The sequence below is a fragment of the Budorcas taxicolor genome, chromosome X (assembly GCF_023091745.1).
Source record: "Budorcas taxicolor isolate Tak-1 chromosome X, Takin1.1, whole genome shotgun sequence".
Lineage (NCBI taxonomy): Eukaryota > Metazoa > Chordata > Mammalia > Artiodactyla > Bovidae > Budorcas > Budorcas taxicolor.
The window spans coordinates 124871912-124894198 of NC_068935.1; the positions used below are offsets into that span (position 1 = coordinate 124871912).

At 44.9% G+C, this 22287-nt stretch overlaps 1 protein-coding gene across 2 annotated transcripts in view; it reads left to right on the forward strand.

Annotated features, from left to right (window-relative positions):
* SH3KBP1 (SH3 domain containing kinase binding protein 1) overlaps positions 1–22287 on the forward strand; it is a 331561-nt gene that overhangs the window by 141301 nt on the left and 167973 nt on the right. For both annotated transcript variants that reach the window (XM_052662946.1, XM_052662948.1), the window contains one exon: positions 21758–21861. In XM_052662946.1, coding sequence (XP_052518906.1) covers positions 21758–21861 — 104 coding nt within the window. The remainder of the gene's footprint in view (positions 1–21757; positions 21862–22287) is intronic.

Genomic DNA, 22287 nt, shown 5'->3' on the forward strand with positions numbered 1-22287 from the left:
TTATGGACTGTATCGATCTGTTCATATTGATGTGTGAACTCATTCTGTAAAAAGCCCAAGTTGAAGTGGAAAATGGAAAGTGATCATTTGTTAGAGCTGAGGAGTGTCAGCTTTGTATTGAAACCAAACCAAACCACACCAGACAGACTCCAGTGGCCTCCCTTTCAGTCTTTAGATTACATGGTGCCAGAGGCAGAAGAGGCTTGGGTAACCAGGAAGACTTGGTAACAGTTGCCAAATATCCTGTCCATTTTCAGTGGCTTAGAACTTGACTGTGAGTACATTGAAGCTAGAAAACCATTTGTGTTCCTTTTTTTCCCTTATACTTCTGCCCAGGATGAGTCAGAGACCTGTATATGAGCACTCATGAGACATTCATATAGTTCACAGTACTCACAGCCATTAGCCATCTTAGGAAGGTCATTTCACCTTTGAAACATCAGTTTCTTCATCTGTAAATTGGAAGGTTGATTGAGAACTTTCCATTATTCTTTAAATCTGAGAACCCTTTCTGAGTTTTTGACTCTTTAGTTGCCAAATTTCCATATCTTCATTAGCGTATAACTAGTTCTTCAGATTAGGGTCATGGTACTGTTTATATATAGTCCTGTGAAGCATTTTAACCTGTGTACCCTCATTTTGGTCATTAAGCCTTTTGGAATGTTAAAAAGGTGAAAGGTCACACTCTTCTCTTTGCAAATGCTTTCCAGAGTCTCCAGGAAGGAATGTGTGTGTGTGCGCACACTTAGTTGCTTCAGTCATGTCTGACTCTTTTGTGACCCTATGGACTGTAGCCCTCCAGGCTCCTCTGTCCACGGGATTCTCCAGGCAAGAATACTGAAGTAGGTTGTCATGCCCTCCTCCAGGGGATCTTCCCAACCCAGGAATCAAACCTGCATCTCTAGGAAGGAATATTGGAATCCATTTTGCATATTCTCAGCAGCCCATTCAAGCTTCTATGGCCAACAAATGTTTGTTGGATGAATCAGGTTCCAACATGATCTATTGGAAAATTCTGGAGAACTTTAGAGGATTTTGGTTCTTTGCTGAGAAAGCTCCGTGGTGGTTTATTGAGCAGTGAATTTAAAACAGTGTTTCTGCCTTTGGTAAACCACTGTTGCCCACTGCACGATAGTGCAGGTTTCTTACTCAGCTTGATTGTACAGGGTTGAATGGGTGGTAGGACGTGTGTTCATTTTGTGTTCAGATTAGCATGTTTCAGAATCCTACTCCCCCAAAGACTTTTTTTTGTAGCATCTCCGTATTTATTGCAGTGGGTGTGGAATAAAAATCTCTCATAGCAAATTGGCTTGATTTGCAAACTGTAGGTACCAATCCCGTCCCCTCATCTTTGTTAGATGATGCCTGGAGACTGCTAGCTAAGTGATGTAGATCCTTGACTGTTATGCCCAAGTCGCAAAAGCTCCCACTGACCACCAGGGAGCCAGTATCCGATGCAAAAGCAAGAGAGTTTTTATTACCAAGCTCAAGCTGGGGCTCCCACTGTTACCAACGCAGCGGCTAAGGAGAGGAGCCCCGAGTTTTGGGTTACACTGCTTATATAGGGAATATTCAGGTGAAAGGGTAACAAAGGGGGTGTTCAGGCTGAAGGACTGCCGATTGGTTACCCTCTTCTATAGGGTTGTGTGTGGATTTCTGATTTTTTTTTTTTTTTTACTTCCACGGTAAATCATTACTTCCAAGGTAAATCACAAATGTAACTCATTACTTCCAAGGTAGATCACAAAGGTAAATCATTATTTCCAAGATAAATCACAAATTCTTGAACTTAAAGTCAGGAGGTTTAACCTAAGGGCTGATTGGCTCGTGCACAGTGGGGCAAGTTTAGGCAATATCCAAAGTCTAAGTCTGTTTGCCCGGTACCTTTGCAAAATGGAGTTCTTTTACAAGATAGAGTAGCTTAGGCTCTTCATTACCATGTTTAATAATTTCAAAATAAGGTTTTAATAAAGAGACATAAAATCAGATCAAGAAGGGACTTGGAACGGGTATTTGTACACCCATGTTAATAGCAGCAAGGAAGAAATTTTGATATATGCTACAACGTGGATAAATCTTGAGAACATTGTGCTAAGTGAAATAAGCCAGTCATAAAAACGACAAATAGTATATGATCCCACTTGAATGAGGTCCCTAGAGTAATCAAATTTATAGCGATAGAAAGTAGAGTGGTAGTTACCAGGGGCTGGAGGGAGAGGAGATATGGGAACTTTTGTTTAATTGATATGGAATTTTAGTTTGGGAAGATGAAAGAAGCTCTAGAGATGACTAGTGGTGATGGTTGGACAGTAATGTGGATGTGCTTAATGCCAGTGAACTGTACCCTATGTTATGTATCTATTACCGCAATTTAAGAAAGGATCATGAATGGAAAATACTTCTACCCACCAACAGCTGAGAAGTTTTAAAAATTAATAATTACCATTGACACGTCATATCTGTTACACTACCTAAATTGAATTGTGTGTTTTCTGAGGAGTGGAGAATGACTTGGGTGATAGAATTCTGGGATAGGAGAACAGAATTCTGGGACAGGAGAAAGTTCCTTCTGCTTTATTTTCCACTTGTATTTGTTAGCTGAAAACAAACATACTAAACAAGTAGGAAATTAGTAACTTTTTCCTGGCCTTTGAAATGAGTGTTTCAAGGAGATCCAACCAGTCCATTCTAAAGGAGATCAGTCCTGGATGTTCATTGGAAGGACTGATGCTAAAGCTGAAACTCCAATACTCTGGGCACCTCATGCGAAGAATTGACTCATTGGAAAAGACCCTGATGCTGGGAGGGATTGGGGGGAGGAGGAGAAGGGGACGACAGAGGATGAGATGGCTGGATGGCATCACCGATTTCATGGACATGAATTTGGGTAAACTCCAGGAGTTGGTGATGGACAGGGAGGCCTGGCGTGCTGCAGTCCATGGGGTTGCAAAGAGTCGGACACGACTGAGTGACTGAACTGAACTGAACTGAAAAACCTCTAAAAAGAAATCTTTCTAGAAACTTCTTTTACCCTTTGTGGCTGGATGAATACAGCCAAACAGTCAAGGGAAATAACACTTAACTTACCAGGATAGAATGATACAGTGTAGTTGCAGCCTTTATCTTTCCTGAGTGTGTATGTGTGTGTGTTTGATTAGAAAATGAATTTATTAAATGTAAGGCCTGAGGTTGAAGGCACAAAGAGATAAATAGACAACATCACTGTGGAGAAAGGGGCTTCTTTAGGGAAAAGGCCTTTGCCACCACTGTTGTTGAGAACTGGCTATCAGAAATTCCATTACTGCCCCTTCCAAGTAGTACAGTGATGGTGGCATGGGCCATGAGGGTGAGGATGCCATGAGAGAGGCAGGCTTCTGCCGAGGAGGGTGGCTTTGAGAAGGGAGCAGAGGCAGAGACTCACGTCTTTCAGAAGCACACAGCCCAGCCCTATGTGGGGCCTCCCAGGACTTCAGCCTCTCAGGGGAGCACGGTTGCTCTCCTGGGGCCTGTGGTGGCCACCGCGGGTACTCAGGTGGTCCTCCTCATCCAGGAACTTGTTCTGCACGTGCCGTAAGTGCAGGTCTTACAGAGCCTGGAGCTGGTATTGCAGACGGACCCAATGAGCAGATCCCTGCAGGGACCCGGGTAGGGAGGCTCCAGGCAGAAGGCAGTGAGCCGGGCTCGGGCAGGGGCGCTGGTTTCATCCCCCTGGGTGCCAGCCACCAGGGTGCCCAGGAGGACAAGATGGGCTGCAGAGAGGGAGATGCCTCATCTTCATGGCCTTGCAGGAGGGCTTCTGAGTGTGTGCTCTAAACCATTTCTGAGGACCTACCCTGTGCCAGGCATTGTATCACCTACCAGTGGCCGCAGTCATGCTTCATAATGAACAACCACAAAACCTCAGTGACAAACAACAGTAAGCGTTCATTGCTTCTGAATCTGGGGTTAACTGGGAGCTAGCGAGATAGCTTTTCTGGTTTTGACCAGGCTTCCTCATGTGTCTGGTGACTCAGACAGTAAAAAACCCGCCTGGCAATACAAGAGACCCAGGTTCAACCCCTGGATTGGGAAGATCCCCTAGAGAAGGAAATGGCTGCCCACTCCAGTATTGTTGCCTGGAGAATCCCATGGACACAGGAGCCTGGTGGGTTATAGCCCATGGGGTTGCAAAGCGTTGGACAGGACTGAGTGACTGACACTTTCCTTCGCCTCATGTGTCTGGAGGCCTGCTAGCGTCTGCTTTGGCTCTAGCTGTCCTGTGCTGTGTCTCGCATGCTCCAGCAGCTCGTGGAAGCATATTCACATGGCAGTGTAGAGGGCAACAGAGCAAGTAGAAACATCGGAGTTCTCTTGAGGCCTGGGCTGCAGATTGGCACGCTGCTACCTACACGTCACTTTGTTTCCTAAAACAGGTCACAGCATGTGGGGAGATCTACTCTGTCTTTAAGGGGGGGCCCTCCAAAGCCATGTGACAGTCATGTGAGGGGTGAAAGAGTAGGGCCTAAACGTGGTCAGTACCCCCAGCTCTGTGTGATGGCGTAGTAGAAACACCTGGCAGTCCTCTCCACAACCCTGAAGAAGGCAGCATCGTTTTTGTGTGACTGTTGGAAGACTTGAGGCTCAGAGACTTTCTGCAACCTACGGAAGGTTATACTTCTAGTGAGCGATGTAGGCTGGGCTGGGACTCGTCTGTGAAACTGCCTCCTCCGTGCTGCCCTGCCCGACTCCACAGCACTTGGCATTACTGCCTCTCTGAAAACATCTATTTTGCCCTCTGTGTTTTTATCCCTCTAACCTCTGCTCTGCCTCTTTCTCTGTTATATTTTGCTAATGCATCTTCTCCAACTTCTTCAATGTAACCAGTTTTTATGGTTCTGTCTTAGGTATCTTCGATTTTGGCTACTCATTGCCAGGCTCAGCCACTGCCACAAGACACACGAACCCTCAGACCTCACCTCTGGGCCAGACCTCCCTCCTTCTCCCCTCACCCTCACCTCAACTTGGCCACCCCGGCTGGTTGCTGGTCTCTCGGCTGCAAGTCACAGACACCCTGGTTTCACCTGGCTTAGGTTGTAAGGAATTGTCTGTCTTGTACAACAGGAGGTCCAGAGGCAGGGCAGCCTCCGTGGGCTGCGGGTTATTTCTCCTCCTGCCCTGCCTCTCAGTGAGTTGGCTTTGTGCTATGGCCAGCAGATAGGGCGGTGGGCGGCCCTGCTTATACCCCATGGGGGCAGGACAGTGGCTTCTCTTCCTTGGGATTGCCAGAGCAGGCCTGTCTCTGTGTCTCTCTGTGCCACCCTGGCTTAGGGCTGCCCAGCCAGCCCTGTGCCCAGGTTCAGTTGTCTGCAGTGGAGTCCCCAGCTGTGCCCATGTGGCTGAGCCAGAGATTCTCCTGTCACACTCCCTCTCCTGCTTCCTTCTGCATTTTCATTGGCAGTGTCATCCCAGCCTTCAGTTCTTCCCATCAGCGCTTCATGATCATTGCAACTCCTTTTTAAAAAAAATTTTATTGGAGGATAATTGCTTTACAGTATTCTGTTGGTTTCTGCCATATATCAACATGAGTCACCCATGAGTGTACATGTGTCCCCTTCCTCTTGAACCTCCCTTCCACCTCCCACCCCATCCCACCCCTCTAGGCTGTCACAGAGCTCTGGAATATTCAGTTCAGTCCAGTTCACTTCAGTCACTCAGTCGTGTCCAACTCTTTGCAACCCCATGAATCGCAGCACGCCAGGCCTCCCTGTCCATTACTAACTCGTGGAGTTCACTCAAACTCATGCCCATCGAGTTGATGATGCCATCCAGCCATCTCATCCTCTGTCGTCCCCTTCTCCTCCTGCCCCCAATCCCTCCCAGCATCAGGGTCTTTTCCAACGAGTCAGCTCTTCACATGAGGTGCCCAAAGTATTGGAGTTTTAGCTTTAGCATCAGTGCTTCCAATGAACACCCAGGACTGATCTCCTTTAGGATGGACTGGTTGGATCTGGAAATATTACTCAGCTATAAAAAAGAATGCACTTGAGTCAGTCTTAATGAGATGGATGAACCTAGAGTGAAGTAAGTCAGAAAGAGAAAGACACATATTGTAATTCCTTTTTTCCCTCATCCTCATCTTCATTTGTTGCTCTTTCCTGTGCTTTTGAAATTATTACTAAAGGTTTGTTGAGAGCTGGGCTCTGGGCTAGCCTGTCATAATCCACAAGGAGACCAGCTCAGCAACTGCTCACAGGAGTTTAGGATTTGAGAATTGAAGAGTCCTGGGCAGATGGTCAGTGGGATCAGAATGAAGAGAGTATCCTGCCTTGGGTGCTGTGCCGTCCCATGGCAGTGCCCGGGGGACACCTAATCTTGTCTCAGAAGTTGTCAGGGAAGGCGTCTGAGAAGGGGGTTGCTTCTAAGGTGAAGATTCCACTTTAGCAGTGTTTCCTGCTCATCCTTAAAAGAAAAATCATACCTGGTCTCTGATTTGGACACTTAACTCCCCTTTGTGTAGACCAGAGGTTGGTAAACCCCAACCCATGGGTCATATCTGGGGCTGCCTAGTTTGGGAAATAATGTTTTATTGGCACATGGCCACGCCCCTTCATTTACATATCATGTGTGTGTTTGTGTGCGTGTGCGCGCATGCACGCGCACGCATGCGTGCTCCCTCTAGGAAGTTTCAGCTTGCAAGAGAGACTGCCTTAGGTATATGATGTGGAAAACTTTATCATGAAGCCTATTAAGGGAACGATACTAAAGTGTTGAGGCAAGTGCTGGGGACAAAAATCAGTGTCGTTGGAGGAATTCATGTGCATTTATTTCTCTCTGTTTCTCTACCTCTTGGTCTTCTTTTCTCTGTTCCACAAAAGAATCTACATTCATTTTCGTGCCTCCAAATTTCTAGGTGGACCCTTTCTATACTTACAGTTTCTAAATTTACACTTTTCACAACATTCTGCTCCCTCCCTCAGAGGGAGGAATAAGGGTGCAGATTAATGTGGAAAATGAAAAATCAGAGTGTGAGATTCCATCTTTTTAATGCACCTTTGCTACTCTCCCACATTTCCAAGGAAAGTATGACTTGCTTCAGTAAGGGAGAACAGTTTTTATTTGCCTTAAACAAAGAGATAACTATGTATATCAGTAAACTGTTTAGGGGAAAATTCTGCTTAAAAACCTTTCCATACATGTAGCCCAGTCCCTTTATCTGCACTGCTCATTTGCCTAAAAACCCATCCTTTTCTGAATGACACTCCTCCAGAGGGGCCTTGGCAACAAAGCCCTTTGTAGCCCCCAGAGGAAGCCAGTCATGGGCTTTGTTCTTTCATCACCACAAAATCACCTGCTCTCTAAGGCAGCTTTTGTGCTATGGTGTCTAGACCTCTCTACTCTTTTATTAAAATTTAGGTTGTACCTTTTCTTTTAGATTCACCCCATGTCTTCTTTGTTAGACTTATTGTACAAATCATACATGCTTTGTGTGAAAAATTAATAAGGGAACATCATGGTAATGAAAGTCAAAAAGTAGCTTAAAATCCCTTCCTTCCTTCATTTTCCTCAGAGGAGGCCTGGCTTGTGGTTATCTCCTCAGAAGATCTCCACTCATATCTATTGGGATGAATCATAAGAAATTGCAGAGATTCGACCACAAAAGTGTCAATTTCGAAGGATATGACTTAATCTCAGCACACAGTGATACAGACGTACTGGTATTTTTGAGAAATACAGATGGCATCATGTTGTTTATAGTGTATTGTGATTCATGATGTTAGATTGAAGAGAATCTTGGAACTCATGCCATAGCAGTTCATTTAAGGCAGTGCCCTGTTGAGGAAATGGCACCCCACTCCAGTACTCTTGCCTGGAAAATCCCATGGATGGAGGAGCCCGGTAGGCTACAGTCCATGGGGTTGCAAAGAGTCGGACATGACTGAGCCACTTCACTTCCCTTCCTGTTGAGTAGTCTGCCTGTAGGTAAACCTCAATTTGAGCAACTCATCCTCTCATTTATTAGCTATTTATTGTTGGCTGTGTTGGATCTTAGTAGCAGCACATGTAGTCTTTTGTTGCAGTGGACAGGGTTAGTAGCATAGGGAATTTTAGTTCCCTGACCAGGGATCTAACCCACATCAACTGCATCCCATGGTGTATTCTTAACTACTGGACCACCAGGAAAGTTCCTCCAGTCCCCTGAATTAAGGAAGTTTAGTATGATTCTGGTTTTTCACTCTTCTGAATAATGGAGCACTGAATATTATGCATGTATCTTTGTACATTTCATGTAAGTTATCTGGAGTATAACTTCCTAAAGAGTGGAAGCTTTGTTTTCTTGATTTTTAAATATTTTGTTTTTAAGAATTTGTCAGATGCCTCTGGTGTGTTGGACTTGCTGACCTTAGAGTCCTTCATCCTCCAGTGATACCAGAAAGACGGGACCTTGGTGGAAGCCTGGCAGACCCTCCAGGCAAATTCTGTGCATTTGTAGACATTGGCACAAACTTCTCTCCCTTCATGAAATATTGGTGCACTGACTGCCCAGGGGGCACTGGAAACACAGACTCAAAGAAGACAGCACAGCTGATGAGGGGTGGGAGGAAGAGGTGTACCTGGAGCTCTATGGGTGCACAGAAGCCCAGGTGACCTCTTCATCCTGGGGTGGCAGGGGGACCTTGTGATGCTTTCCACAACCTCACTAGTTTGCAGAGGGAGAGGAACACAGGGCCCAATTGGAGGGGGACATTGAGGCAGTGGCAGGTGTCAGCCTGGGAATTAGTTGTGTTGGCCTTTGTGGAAGGGAGCAATGGGCATTGAGCTCAGCTGAGCCAAGGTGCCAGATGACAGACCAGGGCTCTTGCCAGCCACTGACCCGGGTAATAAGAGGGCACTTGGCCAGCAGCCACCTGCACACTGTGCCATACAGCCGCTCGTGGGTCAGGACCTGTCAAGTTGCCCAGTGTGAAGCATTACAACAAGCAGAGTCCAAATGCTATGTTTACTGATTTATTTTATATATATAATTCTCCCTCACACTTTGAAATTTCCTTGCAAACCCTAAACTTGAAATCAGCAATAGTGGTTCTTAATGCTGTGGAGTGTTTCTGCCAATCTGGTGAAGCCAGTGGACCACTTCTCAGAATAATGTCTGTAAATGAATAAAATCCATAGGATTAGAAAAGAAGCCAGTCATACTCATATACAGGTATCAAAATATTGCAAAAACTTAAGTAATACATATTCCTTTATTGATGTATTAAGCAGCAAGATCCAGCAGTGGGCCTAGAGGTGCTCATAATTTTGAAGTAGGAATGACTATCAATAATATTTCAAGATCACTGCAATGACCATGATGTGAACTGAAAATACCTATCCCACGTAATAGTGAGTCAATAAAATCCACATATGCTGCTACTCTGTGAACTTGTTGTCTGTATGCAGAGTGGAAAGAAAGACCAGGTTTCAGATAGAGAGCAGTGAAAATAAAGACGTAAGTTTCTTCTGGTCCATGTTGAGATGCCCAGAAATCTGTCCACAAAGCCAGTTAAGAATCTCTGCTTTTAAGACGCAGGGAACGGACCTGTGGACACGGTGGGGAGTGGGGTGCGGGAGGGGGAGATGAATTGGGAGAGTGGGGTTAACATATGTGCACGACCATGTGGAAACTACAGCTAGTGGGAAGCTGCTGTAGAGCACAGGGAGCGGCGACGACCACGAGGGGTGGGAGGGAGGCTCAGGAGGGAGGGGACGTATGCAGACTTATAGCTGATTCACGTTGTTGTACAACAGAAACCAATGCAATATTGTAAAGCAGTTATACTCCGATCAAAAAAAAGAATCTCATGGAGAGTATATAACTCCATTGCTAACACTAGCAAGGGGGTACTCTTTCTGCCCCCTTCTGATGCCTATGTCAGAAGCTTTCTCTATCTCTTTTATACTTTAATAAAACTTTATTACACACACACAAAAGAATCTCTGCTTTTAGATACAAAAGAAGGAATTAGAATGAAAACCCCCATTTGTATCAAGAAAATTTATAAAAAAATTACACTTCCCCCCTATTTATTCTGATAGGGATGAGAAAAGAAACTGTATTAAAAATGAATCAGAATTTAACAAACATTTTGATTACCTGCAATGAAGATCTTTTCCCTTCTTCCTAAAGAGAAAGTTACATGGAATTTTCTGTCATTATCTAAATCTCCCAGGGCTGTTTTTTTTTTTTGGTACTGATCTTGAGAACTGGGAAACTCTAGATTTGTTCATGGTGGGTATTTTCTCCTGCAAATTCTCTAGTCATGAGAGATGGACCCCAGTTGAAGGTTTCTGGGGTTTGCTAGACCTTTGTTGCAGTTCATATTCCCCATCGCTCCCTCTCTCCTCTTCTTGTTCCCTCTCTGCCTCCCCACTTCACCGTAAAAGTTAGGGGTTGGATGGATCCATTTGTCAGCAGGAAAGTTTGAGAAGGCCTTTAAAAATAGAGATGTTGTTGGTGGGGGATGTTCGATAGGAGAAATCTTGTTTATGCTCAACAAATAACTTATATTTAGAATTTCCCTTCAGTTTTTCCTTTGAAATTCTGTATTCTCATTTCACTTGAATGACTCTGCATGGAGCATTTAAAAGTAGATCAAACAAAACTCTATAAATATGTTGAGTTCTTTTGGGCATTTTGCCCAAATCAGCTTTGCTAAAGCAGAGAAAAGCAGTGTGCTTTATGTAGCAGATTTTCTCCTCTGAACATCCAGGCTCCCTCCCCCAGCTGTGCTTTGGAGCCATGTCCCCCAGTGCAGTCTGCTGTGGTTCTGGTCACGTGGATTAAGGGGCTATGCAGAAAAGCCAAATCAAGCCCTGGTACCAGCCTAAGGAAAGGGGAAAACCAGAAGGATGTTGAGAGATGGCACTGAGTTTGTTGGCCATTGTGTTTCCTTTATCTCACTCTAATGGGAAGCAAAGGTTGGCAAAAAAAAAAAAAAAAATTGGTTGAACTGGTATAAATAATGAACAAAGGTGTCCTGTAGCATATTCTTGAATGTAAAAAGAAGTGGGAAAAAAGGGCAGGAGTCAGGTGGCAGCAAGCCCTGCTGTAAAGCAAGTCTGCCCTCATCATTCCAATTGTGACACATGAGAAAACTGAGGCTGGGAGCTCAAGTGGGCTGCACGATGTGGTCGCAATGCTGGGGCCACTGGGTTATCTGTCTTTTCACTATTATGAGGCCCAGGATTCTCCTAATGTGCCTTAATGCTATGTTGATAACCATGTGTCCATGAGCTGCACGTGTCCTTCAGTTCAGTTCAGTTGCTCAGTCGTGTCCGACTCTGAGACCCCATGAGTCACAGCACACCAGGCCTCCCTGTCCATCACCATCTCCCGGAGTTCACTCAAACTCACGTCCATCGAGTCGGTGATGCCATCCAGCCATCTCATCCTCTGTCGTCCCCTTCTCCTCCTGCCCCCAATCCCTCCCAGCATCAGTCTTTTCCAATGAGTCAACTCTTCGCATGAGGTGGCCAAAGTACTGGAGTTTCAGCTTCAGCATCATTCCTTCCAAAGAACTACCAGGGTTGATCTCCTTCAGAATGGACTGGTTGGATCTCCTTGCAGTCCAAGGGACTGTCAAGAGTCTTCTCCAACACCACAGTTCAAAAGCATCAGTTCTTCGGCACTCAGCTTTCTTCACAGTCCAACTCTCACATCCATACATGACTACTGGAAAAACCATAGCCTTGACTAGATGGACCTTTGTTGGCAGAGTAACGTCTCTGCTTTTCAATATGCTGTCTAGGTTTGGACAGCTAATTCACACTATTTTTATGAGTCAGTTTGAGGTGGAGGCCACTGTGGTTGGAGGAGTTCTTCATGCCCTGCGCACCTGTATTATTAATGTATTTTATGAATTCTATGGAAATATCAGGTGACAATGTTAACATTGAAAATACCCATGTGTAGCTTCTATTTGCAGAAGCTCAGCTTGTGAAATGGATGGCCCCTTTCTGTATTATGCTGGCAGTAGAATCTCAGATTGTGTGTGTGTGTGTGTGTGTGTGTGTGTGTGTGTGTGTTTTATGATACGTTAATTGGCTAACTTTAAGGCTGCTTTCAGTGGCTTCTTTAAACAGGGCATTAGACTCTGAAATTTTAGTCCTGAGGAAAGGTCTAGATCAGGGATTTGTGTCCCTCCCCCTGTTTCAAGATACCTGCTACCTGGACTCACACGTTGATGGTGAGTGGGCATTCATGATGAGATGGCATCCACAGAACCGTCATGAGGCACATATGGATGTTGGTAAAGGAGTTGCATTTGTTGAAAAAGGTGTGCATGAAAGAGCTGAGAGGTGTCAGAGCTGAAGGCATGGAGAAAAACATACACACTGATGCTCAAACATATTGCAAATACAGTGGGATGCAGGCAGTGTTAGAGAGAAGCAATAGTTCTTAGGGGAACATAGAGAAGGAACCCTCATGGCAGAGAGTGTGTGTGTCCCCTTCCATACCATCTTCTACACAAGGGTATTCATGCACACACGCTCTCCTTCTCTCACTCATTTAATTATATTAGGCTCTCACTTATCAGTTGAGTGAATGAATCCATTTATTGATTAATAAGCACTTGTTGAGTCCATACTCTTGATAGGTTCTGGGTAATAGCAGTAAATAAAGGAGTCCACGATGGGGGTTAAGGAGGGAGGGAGGTGGTGGCCTGTGTGTGTGTGTGTGTGTTTGCAGTGTTGGGATCGTATAGGTATTATGTAATTTGGTCTTTTAATATACAGTGGGCACCTATTGCACATCAGTACACGTAGAGCTGCTTGTCTGGTTTAATTGGCTGCTGCATTTCCCAAGGCCTTGATAAACCATTATTAATGGAGCTATTCCTTCACAGAAGACATTCAGGATGTTTCCTGTGTGGGTCTCTGTACATGTTAGAAGCAATGCTGCCCTGGACGTGCTTACACATATATCTCTGCCTACTGAAAACAAGTATTTCCTGTCTTAAAGAGGACTACATTTAAAATCAAATATACATCATTTCTTGTTCGGATCTAGTCCCGTTCTCCCATTAGGTATAATTAACAGTTGACCATAAACTTGGAAGAAGAGAGCAGTTCAGATTATCACAGACACTGTTTAACATCACAGATGCTTCAGACTACAACACTGGTGGAGAGTGAGACACCTTCAGCACAGTGGCAAGACTACAGGGGTCACCAGAATCTTCTCATCCATGCCACTGGCTTTTTAAAAAATTGGTAAAATGCACATAAAATATACCTACTTAACCATTTTGGAATTGGCTTTTAAACACACATTGGTGGGTGCCCTGCTTAACATCAGGTTGAGTCTTTAACTCTTTCCCTCTACCTTTCTGATCCTGCTTCAGTGCTGGGAATTTGTGTTCACAAAACTGACGACTCACAGACAGAATGTGGACTAGTTCATTAGTTCATTCATTCATTAAGAATGAATTGTGTGTCTGCTTGAATAGACACTGAGCTAGGTACTGGAGATCAAAGACGAACAAGAAAGGGTCATTGGCCTCCAGAGGGGTCAACAGAGACACACATATCACCTGATGATGGTACTGTGGTATCATCCTTCCTTTCCTTCCCTGCATATCTGATTCTGCGTGTTTTTCAGACTTTCTCTCTTTGTGTTCTGTTGGGCTCTCTGTTTGCTTCTAGGCTCCTTCCCCCAAGCTGTCCTGCATACCCCTGGTACCAGGCACTTCTTCCCAGATCACTGTCCTTCTCACACGTTCTGGTCACTTCTCTGGGCAGGATCTCACAAAATAAAAGTTCTCATCCTTTGCTTGATGTACAAAGTCCCCCAGAAATACACTCCTGATCTGCCTTCCTGGTATTATCTGGGGTCGGTGGAAGAAGAGGCCTGCAGACCACAGCTTATTTTACTCATGGGCCTCGTACAGTCATCCAGGCATTCTGTGCCCATCCATCAAGATGGGGCCAGCACCCTGATCCTCATAGTGTTGGTGCGAGGACTTGAGGGGATCCATATGACATACCTAGCAGGGTTTTTGGCACATAGCAGATACCTAGTCAGTGTTTATTTCCTTCATCTCTGCTAAGATGCAGTTGATTTTCCTTATGTGACTTTTGACTTCACCTCCCAACCCTGTCTCTGTGGCCCAGAGGCCCTACTCACTGGTTCTCTCTTGGTTCTGCACTTTCCTCCTGCATTCTGGTGAGACTTGGGAGCAAATGAGCACTGGCTTAGCTCTAACCTCTTTTCGGATGAACCTTGCCTTTGAAGGAGTAGGCAGTTGGATTTTCTGTTTTCTGCCATGCAAAGATGTTGATTATACATATCCCTTTGAGGATCAAGCAGGCTCATCTCCAGGGACCAAACAGGGCTGGCTGATTAAATATTGTACATTTCCGCTGCGACAGTCCAGCCACAGCCAAGAGTCATTTGTAAAGATAGACCCATGAGTTCCTTTTCTCCTGGCATGCCATCAGCCTCTGAAGTAGCCTTCTCTTCCTCTGAGTTACATTCCGCTGGAAACAGGGGCATGCGTGGGAATTTTTCCAGGACAGGGTTTGATGCTGGGTCCACAAAGTCAGTCATTCAGTTTTCTCTTCCCTTGCATCCAGAATCCACTGGGTGTCCTGAGTAAAATGGGTGATTCTCCACTTTCATTTATTTCACTTTGTATTGTTTTTCTGTCCTAAAATAGTAAACCTGACCCCTTGCATAAATTGATGTTTCTGAATAAAAAACCAGCTTCTTCAAGAATCCAGAATTCTGCTCAGTAACTTAGGGAATTGCTGCAACCCTGGCAGTGTTCACTAATTAATTATAGCAGAGACTACCTTCTTTTCCATCCCCCGGCCGCCAGGAGCACATTTCCAGAGCTAGGAACTGCTTAGTACAACGGTCTCAAAGGCCTGTGAAATAGAAACCCAGCACAGCAGCGTTCACCTGGGTTATGTGTTAGATGACATTGCCAAATAAGTACAATTTTTTTTGTCCTTTTGGGAGAAACTGAATATAGGACCTAAAGAGCATGGTCTGGAAGAGTCCCACTGATTTTTTAAAATAGTTTCTCTTCGGTTGCCCAGGGTCTTCATTGCTTTGCATGGGCTTTTCTCTAGTTGTGCCGAGCACGGGCTATTCTTCATTGCGTGGGCTTCTCATTGTTGTGCATTCTCTTGTTGTGGCTTCCAGCTCTAGAACATAGGGCCAGTAGTTGTGGGGCGTAGACATAGTTGCTCTGTGCATGTGGGGTCTTCCCAGAGCAGAGATTGAACCTGTGTCCCCTGCATTGGCAGGTGGATTCTTATCCACTGGACCACCAGGGAATCCCCCATTTATTTTTTGACAATTGACCTGTCTAGATGTCTCTAGATCCTGGCTGTATGTTAGAATCACCTGGGGAGTTCCTGAAATTCACATGCCCAGGCTGCACCCCAGACCAGTGACTTCAGAGAATCTAGGGTTGGGGCCCAGGCATCCTTTTTTTTTTCTTTTCCGCCTAAATATTTTATTTAGAAAAATTTCAAATGTACAGGAAAGTTGTAACAATAGTACAGTGAACATCCATTTAGATTCACCTTTTGTTAACATTGCCACATTGGCTTTCTCTCTTTCTCTCACTGTATGTCTGTGTGCATTCATATTTGTCTATATGTAAATATATATACATACATGTGCACATCCTTCATTTTTTCCTTAAACAATTTGAAAGTACATTACAAATATCAAGACACTTCATCTCTAAATACTTCAGAACAAGGACTTCCTCCTGTGTAATTGCAGTAGAATTAACACTCAGGGAATGTAGCATTAATGTAATGCTATTATCTACTATTAGTCCATATCCAAACTTCCCCATTTCTTCCAATAATGTCCTTTATAACCTTTAAAAGAAACCCTGAATCCAGTTAAGAATTGCATTATATTTAGTTGTTAAATCTCTTTACTGTTTCAAAGTCTAGAACAGTCCTCTAACCCTTTAAAAAGTTTTATGTGATATTGAATTTGAAAAGATTAAAAAAAAATAAAACCAGGTCACTTTTGTCAACTGTCCCTCATTTTGGATTTACAGGATTTGAATTTGCATGTTTCTTCACTGTCAGATTTCAATTAAACATTTTGGGCGGGAACATTCTATAAGCAGTCTTAAGCCCTTCTTAGCATATCACATAAGGAGGCAGCACCTGGTGTCAATTAGTCCCATCGCTGATGACAGGGACTTTGAGACCTTGTCTTCCAGGTTCCTCCATACTGTGGGGACTATTTCTTTTCATAATCAATGAATCTTGGGGGAGATACCTTGAGACTCTCTAGTGGGTTAGTCACCTAGTCGTGTCCAACTCTTTGCGACCCCACGAACTGTAGCCCGTCAGGTTCCTCTATCCGTGGGATTCTCCAGGCAAGAATACTGGAGTGGATTGCCAGTCCCTTCTCCAGAGGATCTTCCTGACCCAGGCATCAAACCCATGTCTCCTGCATTGCAGGCAGATTCTTTACCATCTGAGCTACAAGGATATCCTCCTAATCCCCAACAAGATTTCACCCCGTGGTTATAGAGACCATTGATTATTGTCAGAATCAGTTGTTGCCATGATGGTTATAAGATAGTGATTGTCAGTTCTTGTCATTTCTACATGTATTTGTTGACATTCTTTTGTAAAGGAGAGCTTTGCCCTCATGGCCCATCCTTACCTGTCTAATCTTACCCATCTGTCTAGCTATGAACCTAGCTACCTAGTGAATGTATCATGATGGGCTCATGAGCTTTTTTGAAATGAATGAATTCTTCAGTAAATGGTGTCATTGTCCCATATTTGGCCAGTAGAAGCCCCACTGAAGCTCATCCTTGTGTCCTTTTGAAATTACCCGTCAAGGCTTCGAGTGCTTCATTCATTTTGTCATAACCACATATTCCAGTCTTACTTTGTATTTTCTTTGCTCCAGCCCTGGAAGAAGTCATTTTTCTCTGGAGACCTAGTTCCTTAGGGGCTGTTGTTTAGGAAGTTATGGGAAATTTCATAAAACTTGAAACTATGAAACAGGCGATTTCAGGGGACGGCCAAGATTGGGACTACTGATTAGCATCCTCCACAGGGAGAGTGTTTGGTCCCACAAGGTATTTTCCTTTGGTCACCTATAATTGGTGGCTCTGATGCGTTGTTGAAGTTTACATTTTTGTGGGCAGTGTCACTTGCAGAGTCAGGTTTAAATGCAAGCCCTTGGACTCAGCCTCAGAGAGTACAGTTCTGTTGGTCTGCCCTGCATGCCAAAGTTTTGATACAGGTGGACCCCAGGCCTTATCTGGAGAAAATGCCAGAAGTGACCCGAAGAATTAGAGGCTTCTTATGATGTTTCTCTTTGATTTTATAAATGTTGTCTCTTCTGTAAAACAGTGTCAGGATACTGCTGCATTCTCTAGGCATGTGGTGAGGATTCCCTTGATTAAGTTAGTGAATTTCTTGAAAATATCAAGTGATTTAAACCCTCGTAGTTTTACTCTTGTTCTGTCAAGGAGGATGTGGCATATTAAAAAAAAAAACAGGCTGTATGAGTTTTGAAAGTTTTCAGTTGACCCAAAGGCTTTTTTCAACCACTGCACTATTTGTTGTTATATTTTTGTGGTCATTGAATGAACTGACCTAGTAAAGTTTTCTCATGTCATAAGACCCCGGAAAGCCCTAAAATATAGATGTGTGTGCTGTTTCTGACACTTGGTCTTGGCACCTTTTGTAGTTTCTATTTCCTTTTTAGAGAATGTGAATATATGACATTTCCTCCCCATCCAACCAGTTTTATTTCATTAAAATATGGGCCCCAGTTCTCAGCAGCTGTAAGGAAATGCTCCTGATTCATGGTTTGTCACTTCCTGGTTTCACATCTTAACCATGTACCATGTTAGTCCAGTGAGTCCTTTCTGCAGTCTCAAGACTCATGGATGGGAATTCTTCTTAAGAACAGTCAGACAGGGGAGGCAGTCTCTGGAGCTGCATATCCTGATTCCAAATCCCAGGCCCTTCTAGCACTTTCTAGCTGTGAGACCTCTGGTAAAATAGTCTCTGTGTGCCTCCTTGGTCTCCTTGTCTGTAAAAGGGAAGGTTCAGGATGTACCCTCAAGGTTCAGTGAGAGGATTAAATGGGCTAATGCGTATGAATTGCTTAGTAGTCTCTGGCACACAGTAAGTACTCAATAAATGTTAGCTTTTACTATTTTATTAAGCAAAGCTGGTCATGAATGGAAGGTGGTTATGAGATCTAATGAGGGAGTTGAGGGTACCTGCCTTGCTACCTGTGTTTGCCTGTGTTCCTCTAAAAGAGTGCCTGTTCATGCATTTGGATTTTGTGGCCATCATATGATATGGCAGTAAAGTAGAGACATGTCAAGTATGCCTTGTGAAGTCTGCCTTAGTCATAATTTTTTAGTAAGCTGTGTGCCCCCGTACCTTTGCTTATATGTTCATAAAACTTGTGTTCATTACTTTCAGTTATGTATAAAGAGTTAAAAAACACACATGCAGTAGAAGTGTATTAAAACTTGCCTGTGGACCAGGCTGTGAGTGTGGAGGTGGTAACTTGAATGAAAGGATTCCAAACGACAGCCTTGGGCAAGTCATACATAATTTCCCCTCCAGTTTCTACTAGCTATTAAAAGGAGATGACATTGTTGTCTGCATACCTCTTCGAGGAAGGTCAAGACCAACTAGTGAACATCAGTGAAATGCCAGGGAAAGGAAAACATGGCAAATGACATTCTTAAATTTCCTTTAATTTGATATGGGCAGAAGCCACTGAGATAAAGTGCCTCCGAATGTCAGATGTTCCCCCCGAGCTGAGTTTTAGGTTGGGTGGAACTGGCGAACAAGATTGAAACAGTAATTTGCAGAGGTTGAGGAATGAGGAGTTATCTGTAATGAGAAAGCTGTGGAGAAGCCCTCAGGCTGTGTTATGCAATGTTGTGGGAAGCAGTTAAGTACAGATTGCAGGGAACTTGAGCCGAGATGTGACCTGAATTGGTTCATCCAGCATTAGAGCGAGAACTCTGAACTCAGGGCAGGGAGACACTGCCACTTGCTAGCTTGGTGACCTTGGGTAAGTCACTGAGCCCCAGCTGCTTCATTTCCAAGATGGTTGCTCATTCTGGCTCTTTTCTTTTTCACTGCTGTGATTGGTAGGGTGAGTTAGGGTGATGGGTGGCAGAGGTGCTTTAGAAAAGATCAGAAACAATCCCAGTGTCTGAGGGGGTCGTTGTTTCAGGCTCACTTTTCTTGGTCTTGTATGTTGGCAGTGTGCTTTATAGATCTTTGTGCCACCAGTTGAATAACCTTAGAAGCTTTTAAGAAATATTGAGTAGCCTGGCAGAGAGAGACTAGTTAGTGTGCTTTTCTTTCTGATTCCAGGCAGGGCTCTACAGATGTCCGATGGAAACATTTGCTTCTAGAGAAATACTATTCTGTTCTAGGTCCTGATTGCTGGGTTAGTCTTGTCTCTCCTTTGCCCTTTATGTAGCATTGGGTTAGATGCTACATTTTACAAAGGATTCTGTGAAGGTACGAATTTACATATAACTGAGTTTTATGACTTCAGCTAGCAATAGGTATTCAGATGTTATTTTAAAGTCATTTTGGTCAGAACTTAGGTGACCTCTGTGGTTATGAGTGTGAGGTGTCAGACATTTGTCATATTTACTTGTTTCATGCTCAGTTTTCTGTCTGCAGAGTTTGTTTTGAACATAACATGAACAAGTATAGCTCTTAAGATTATAGAAGCTCGCCTTACGAGGTGTAGATGGGGCAGCGGAGGCGCAGGGAGTAAGAGGTAATGCCATGATCGCTTGGTCATCTGGACTCGTGGCTCGAATGAAAATCTGTATCCTTTATTCTGGAGGGCTTGATCTCCTTCCTTTGTGTTGGAAGCCAGGGGAAGCAGTGGAGTTCTTTTTTAAACTGTTTAATGCGATTTACTTCTGGCTGTGCTGGCTTTTCGTTGCCGCATGGGCTTTTTGCTAGTTGCAGCGAGCAGGAGCTACTGTCTAGTTGCGATGCGCGGGCTTCTCATTGTGGTGGGTTCTCCTGTTGTGGCGCATGGGCTCTAGAGCACAGGCTCAGTAGTTGTGGTGTATGAGCTTAGTTGCTCTGAAGCATGTGAGATCTTCCCAGACCAGGGATCGAACCTGTGTCCCCTGCATTGGCAAGCAGATAGATTCCTAACCACTGCTCCATCAAGGGAGTCACAGCAGTGGAGTTCTTTGTCCTCAAGATGACTCTTATGGACTTCCCGCCTGGGAAGAGCCATTTGGGTGAGCCCTCTGTTCCTAGGAGAGCTGGGGCTGCCCTCCTCTGTCCACAGACAGTGTACTTGGCACCTGGGAACCAGCTTGAGAGCCACGTATTGGTTCTTATGGAGACCAGGCAGCTAGTGGTTTCTCACAAGGGGGTGAAGTATTTTCGTGTCACCACCAAAGTCATGGTTAGGTGACATGCTGGTGCTCAACTTCTGCCCTCTTCCCTTTGTTCAGTTCTGTTCTTACCTCGTGAGGTTCGGGCAGAAAAAAAATGGAACAGAGAAAACTAGGCCACTGGCTTGGGATAAATATCAATCAGCACATCAGATGTAGCCAAGGCCTCCCCTCTGTATGACATCAAACTGCATGGGGGTCTCAGTGCGGCCAGTGGTCACTCCTGTGGGAACTGGCTGTTTCAGGGAAGATTAGAAAAGGAAAGGAGTCCCTGTAAACAGTACCCAAAAATAATGTAAGCACTTCTAAATGTGTGGCCTTGAAGTCGTTGATCCCTGTGGTGTTCGAGGCCATGTGGCAGCAGGAAGGAATGAGGTGAGGTGGTCAGCCTTGAGCGATAAGCTTCTGAGCAATGCTGGTCTCAGTCCCCCTCTCCGGTCCACGTCTTTGCAGCTTGGGCCTCCTCTGCTGTCTGTCTCTGCCCCTTAAGCCCCATCACACACACCATATGCATGTTCTGTCTCCCCACAGTGCATGTCTGTGGCGTGGATAGTTGCATCCGGATTTGAACAGCTTTGAACCAGGACCTCCCAGTGGGGCCACACTGGGGGAGTGAGATGCTGTGACTTTGAGTGTCCTTCAGTCAAGCAAAGTGTGGCCCTGGCTTTTCTCTTGATGTTCCTGGATTGGTTCTGTGTAAGCAGCCAGGGATCCTGCTAATGGCTCCCCTGGGACAGAGAGAAGAGGACCGAAGTGGATTTGCTGATCCCCTGTGGGGCATTTGGAATGGTACCAAGAGTAGGCTGAAATCTAATCAGCCTTTGCTTATCAGCCTGAGTTCCAGCATGTTAAAAGGGTGATGATTAGTGAGAGAAAGGCCAGAATACTTTATCTTTTCCTTTGCACATTTGGGAAGAATTTCCTCTGCCTCGCTAGCATTAGAAGCAGACCATTCTTTTCCCTCCACTGTATCACATCAGCTTTCATTAAAAGTCACCAGCAGCAAATACAAAGCCCTGTCCATGGAAAACCGTTTAAGGCAACACTGTGCTCCAGCGCTTCGGGGTGGGCTTTTGCCTTCTGCACCACCAGATCGGTTTCTCATATCCATGCCTTTCTGACCCAGCAGCTTTTCAAAGACCAAGCAGCATTGCTCTGCTTTCTCCTGCCTCTCTCCCAGAGACCAGAGCTGCCATGCCTCTAGCCATGTCCCAGAGAGCATATTTGAGACAAGTCAGCTTAATTTGCCTGCATGCCTAGGATGCCTCTCTTTAAAATCGATTTTTGAGACCAGAGCTGGATCTGAATGTTTTCCTTTTCCCGTGCAGGCGAGCGACGGAGGCGTCGGTGCCAGGTAGCATTCAGCTACCTGCCACAGAACGATGACGAGCTCGAGCTGAAAGTCGGCGACATCATAGAGGTGGTGGGAGAGGTATGTGTGCCAGGCGGGCGGGTGCAGGGCCTCTCATGGACTGTCAGAACCCACCTGTGGCTAGTTGGCCTTGCTGTGGGGGGTGTTAGGACTCAAGAGACCGGGGACATCATCCGGTTGAGTCTTCCAGAAGAGACGCCTCTAGAGAGGTGTGCCTCCCAGCCCGCTGAGGGCAGATGTGGACCATTTAAAACTGTGATCTTCTTCACTGTACGCTAGCTAACGCCAACCCAGTAGCATAGCTTTCCTCCTCTGCTTCAAGTGCTCATAGACGCTTGGTACCCAGAGTGACCGTGTCCACCTTAAAGGATGGATTTGGTATTGGTCATGGGGAGCACTGTGGATTCAGAGGGAAGGAAAGAAGTGACATTGATAGAAGACCTAGTATGTAATGGGCATGACAAGGTTCTTTACACATTGGTCCAT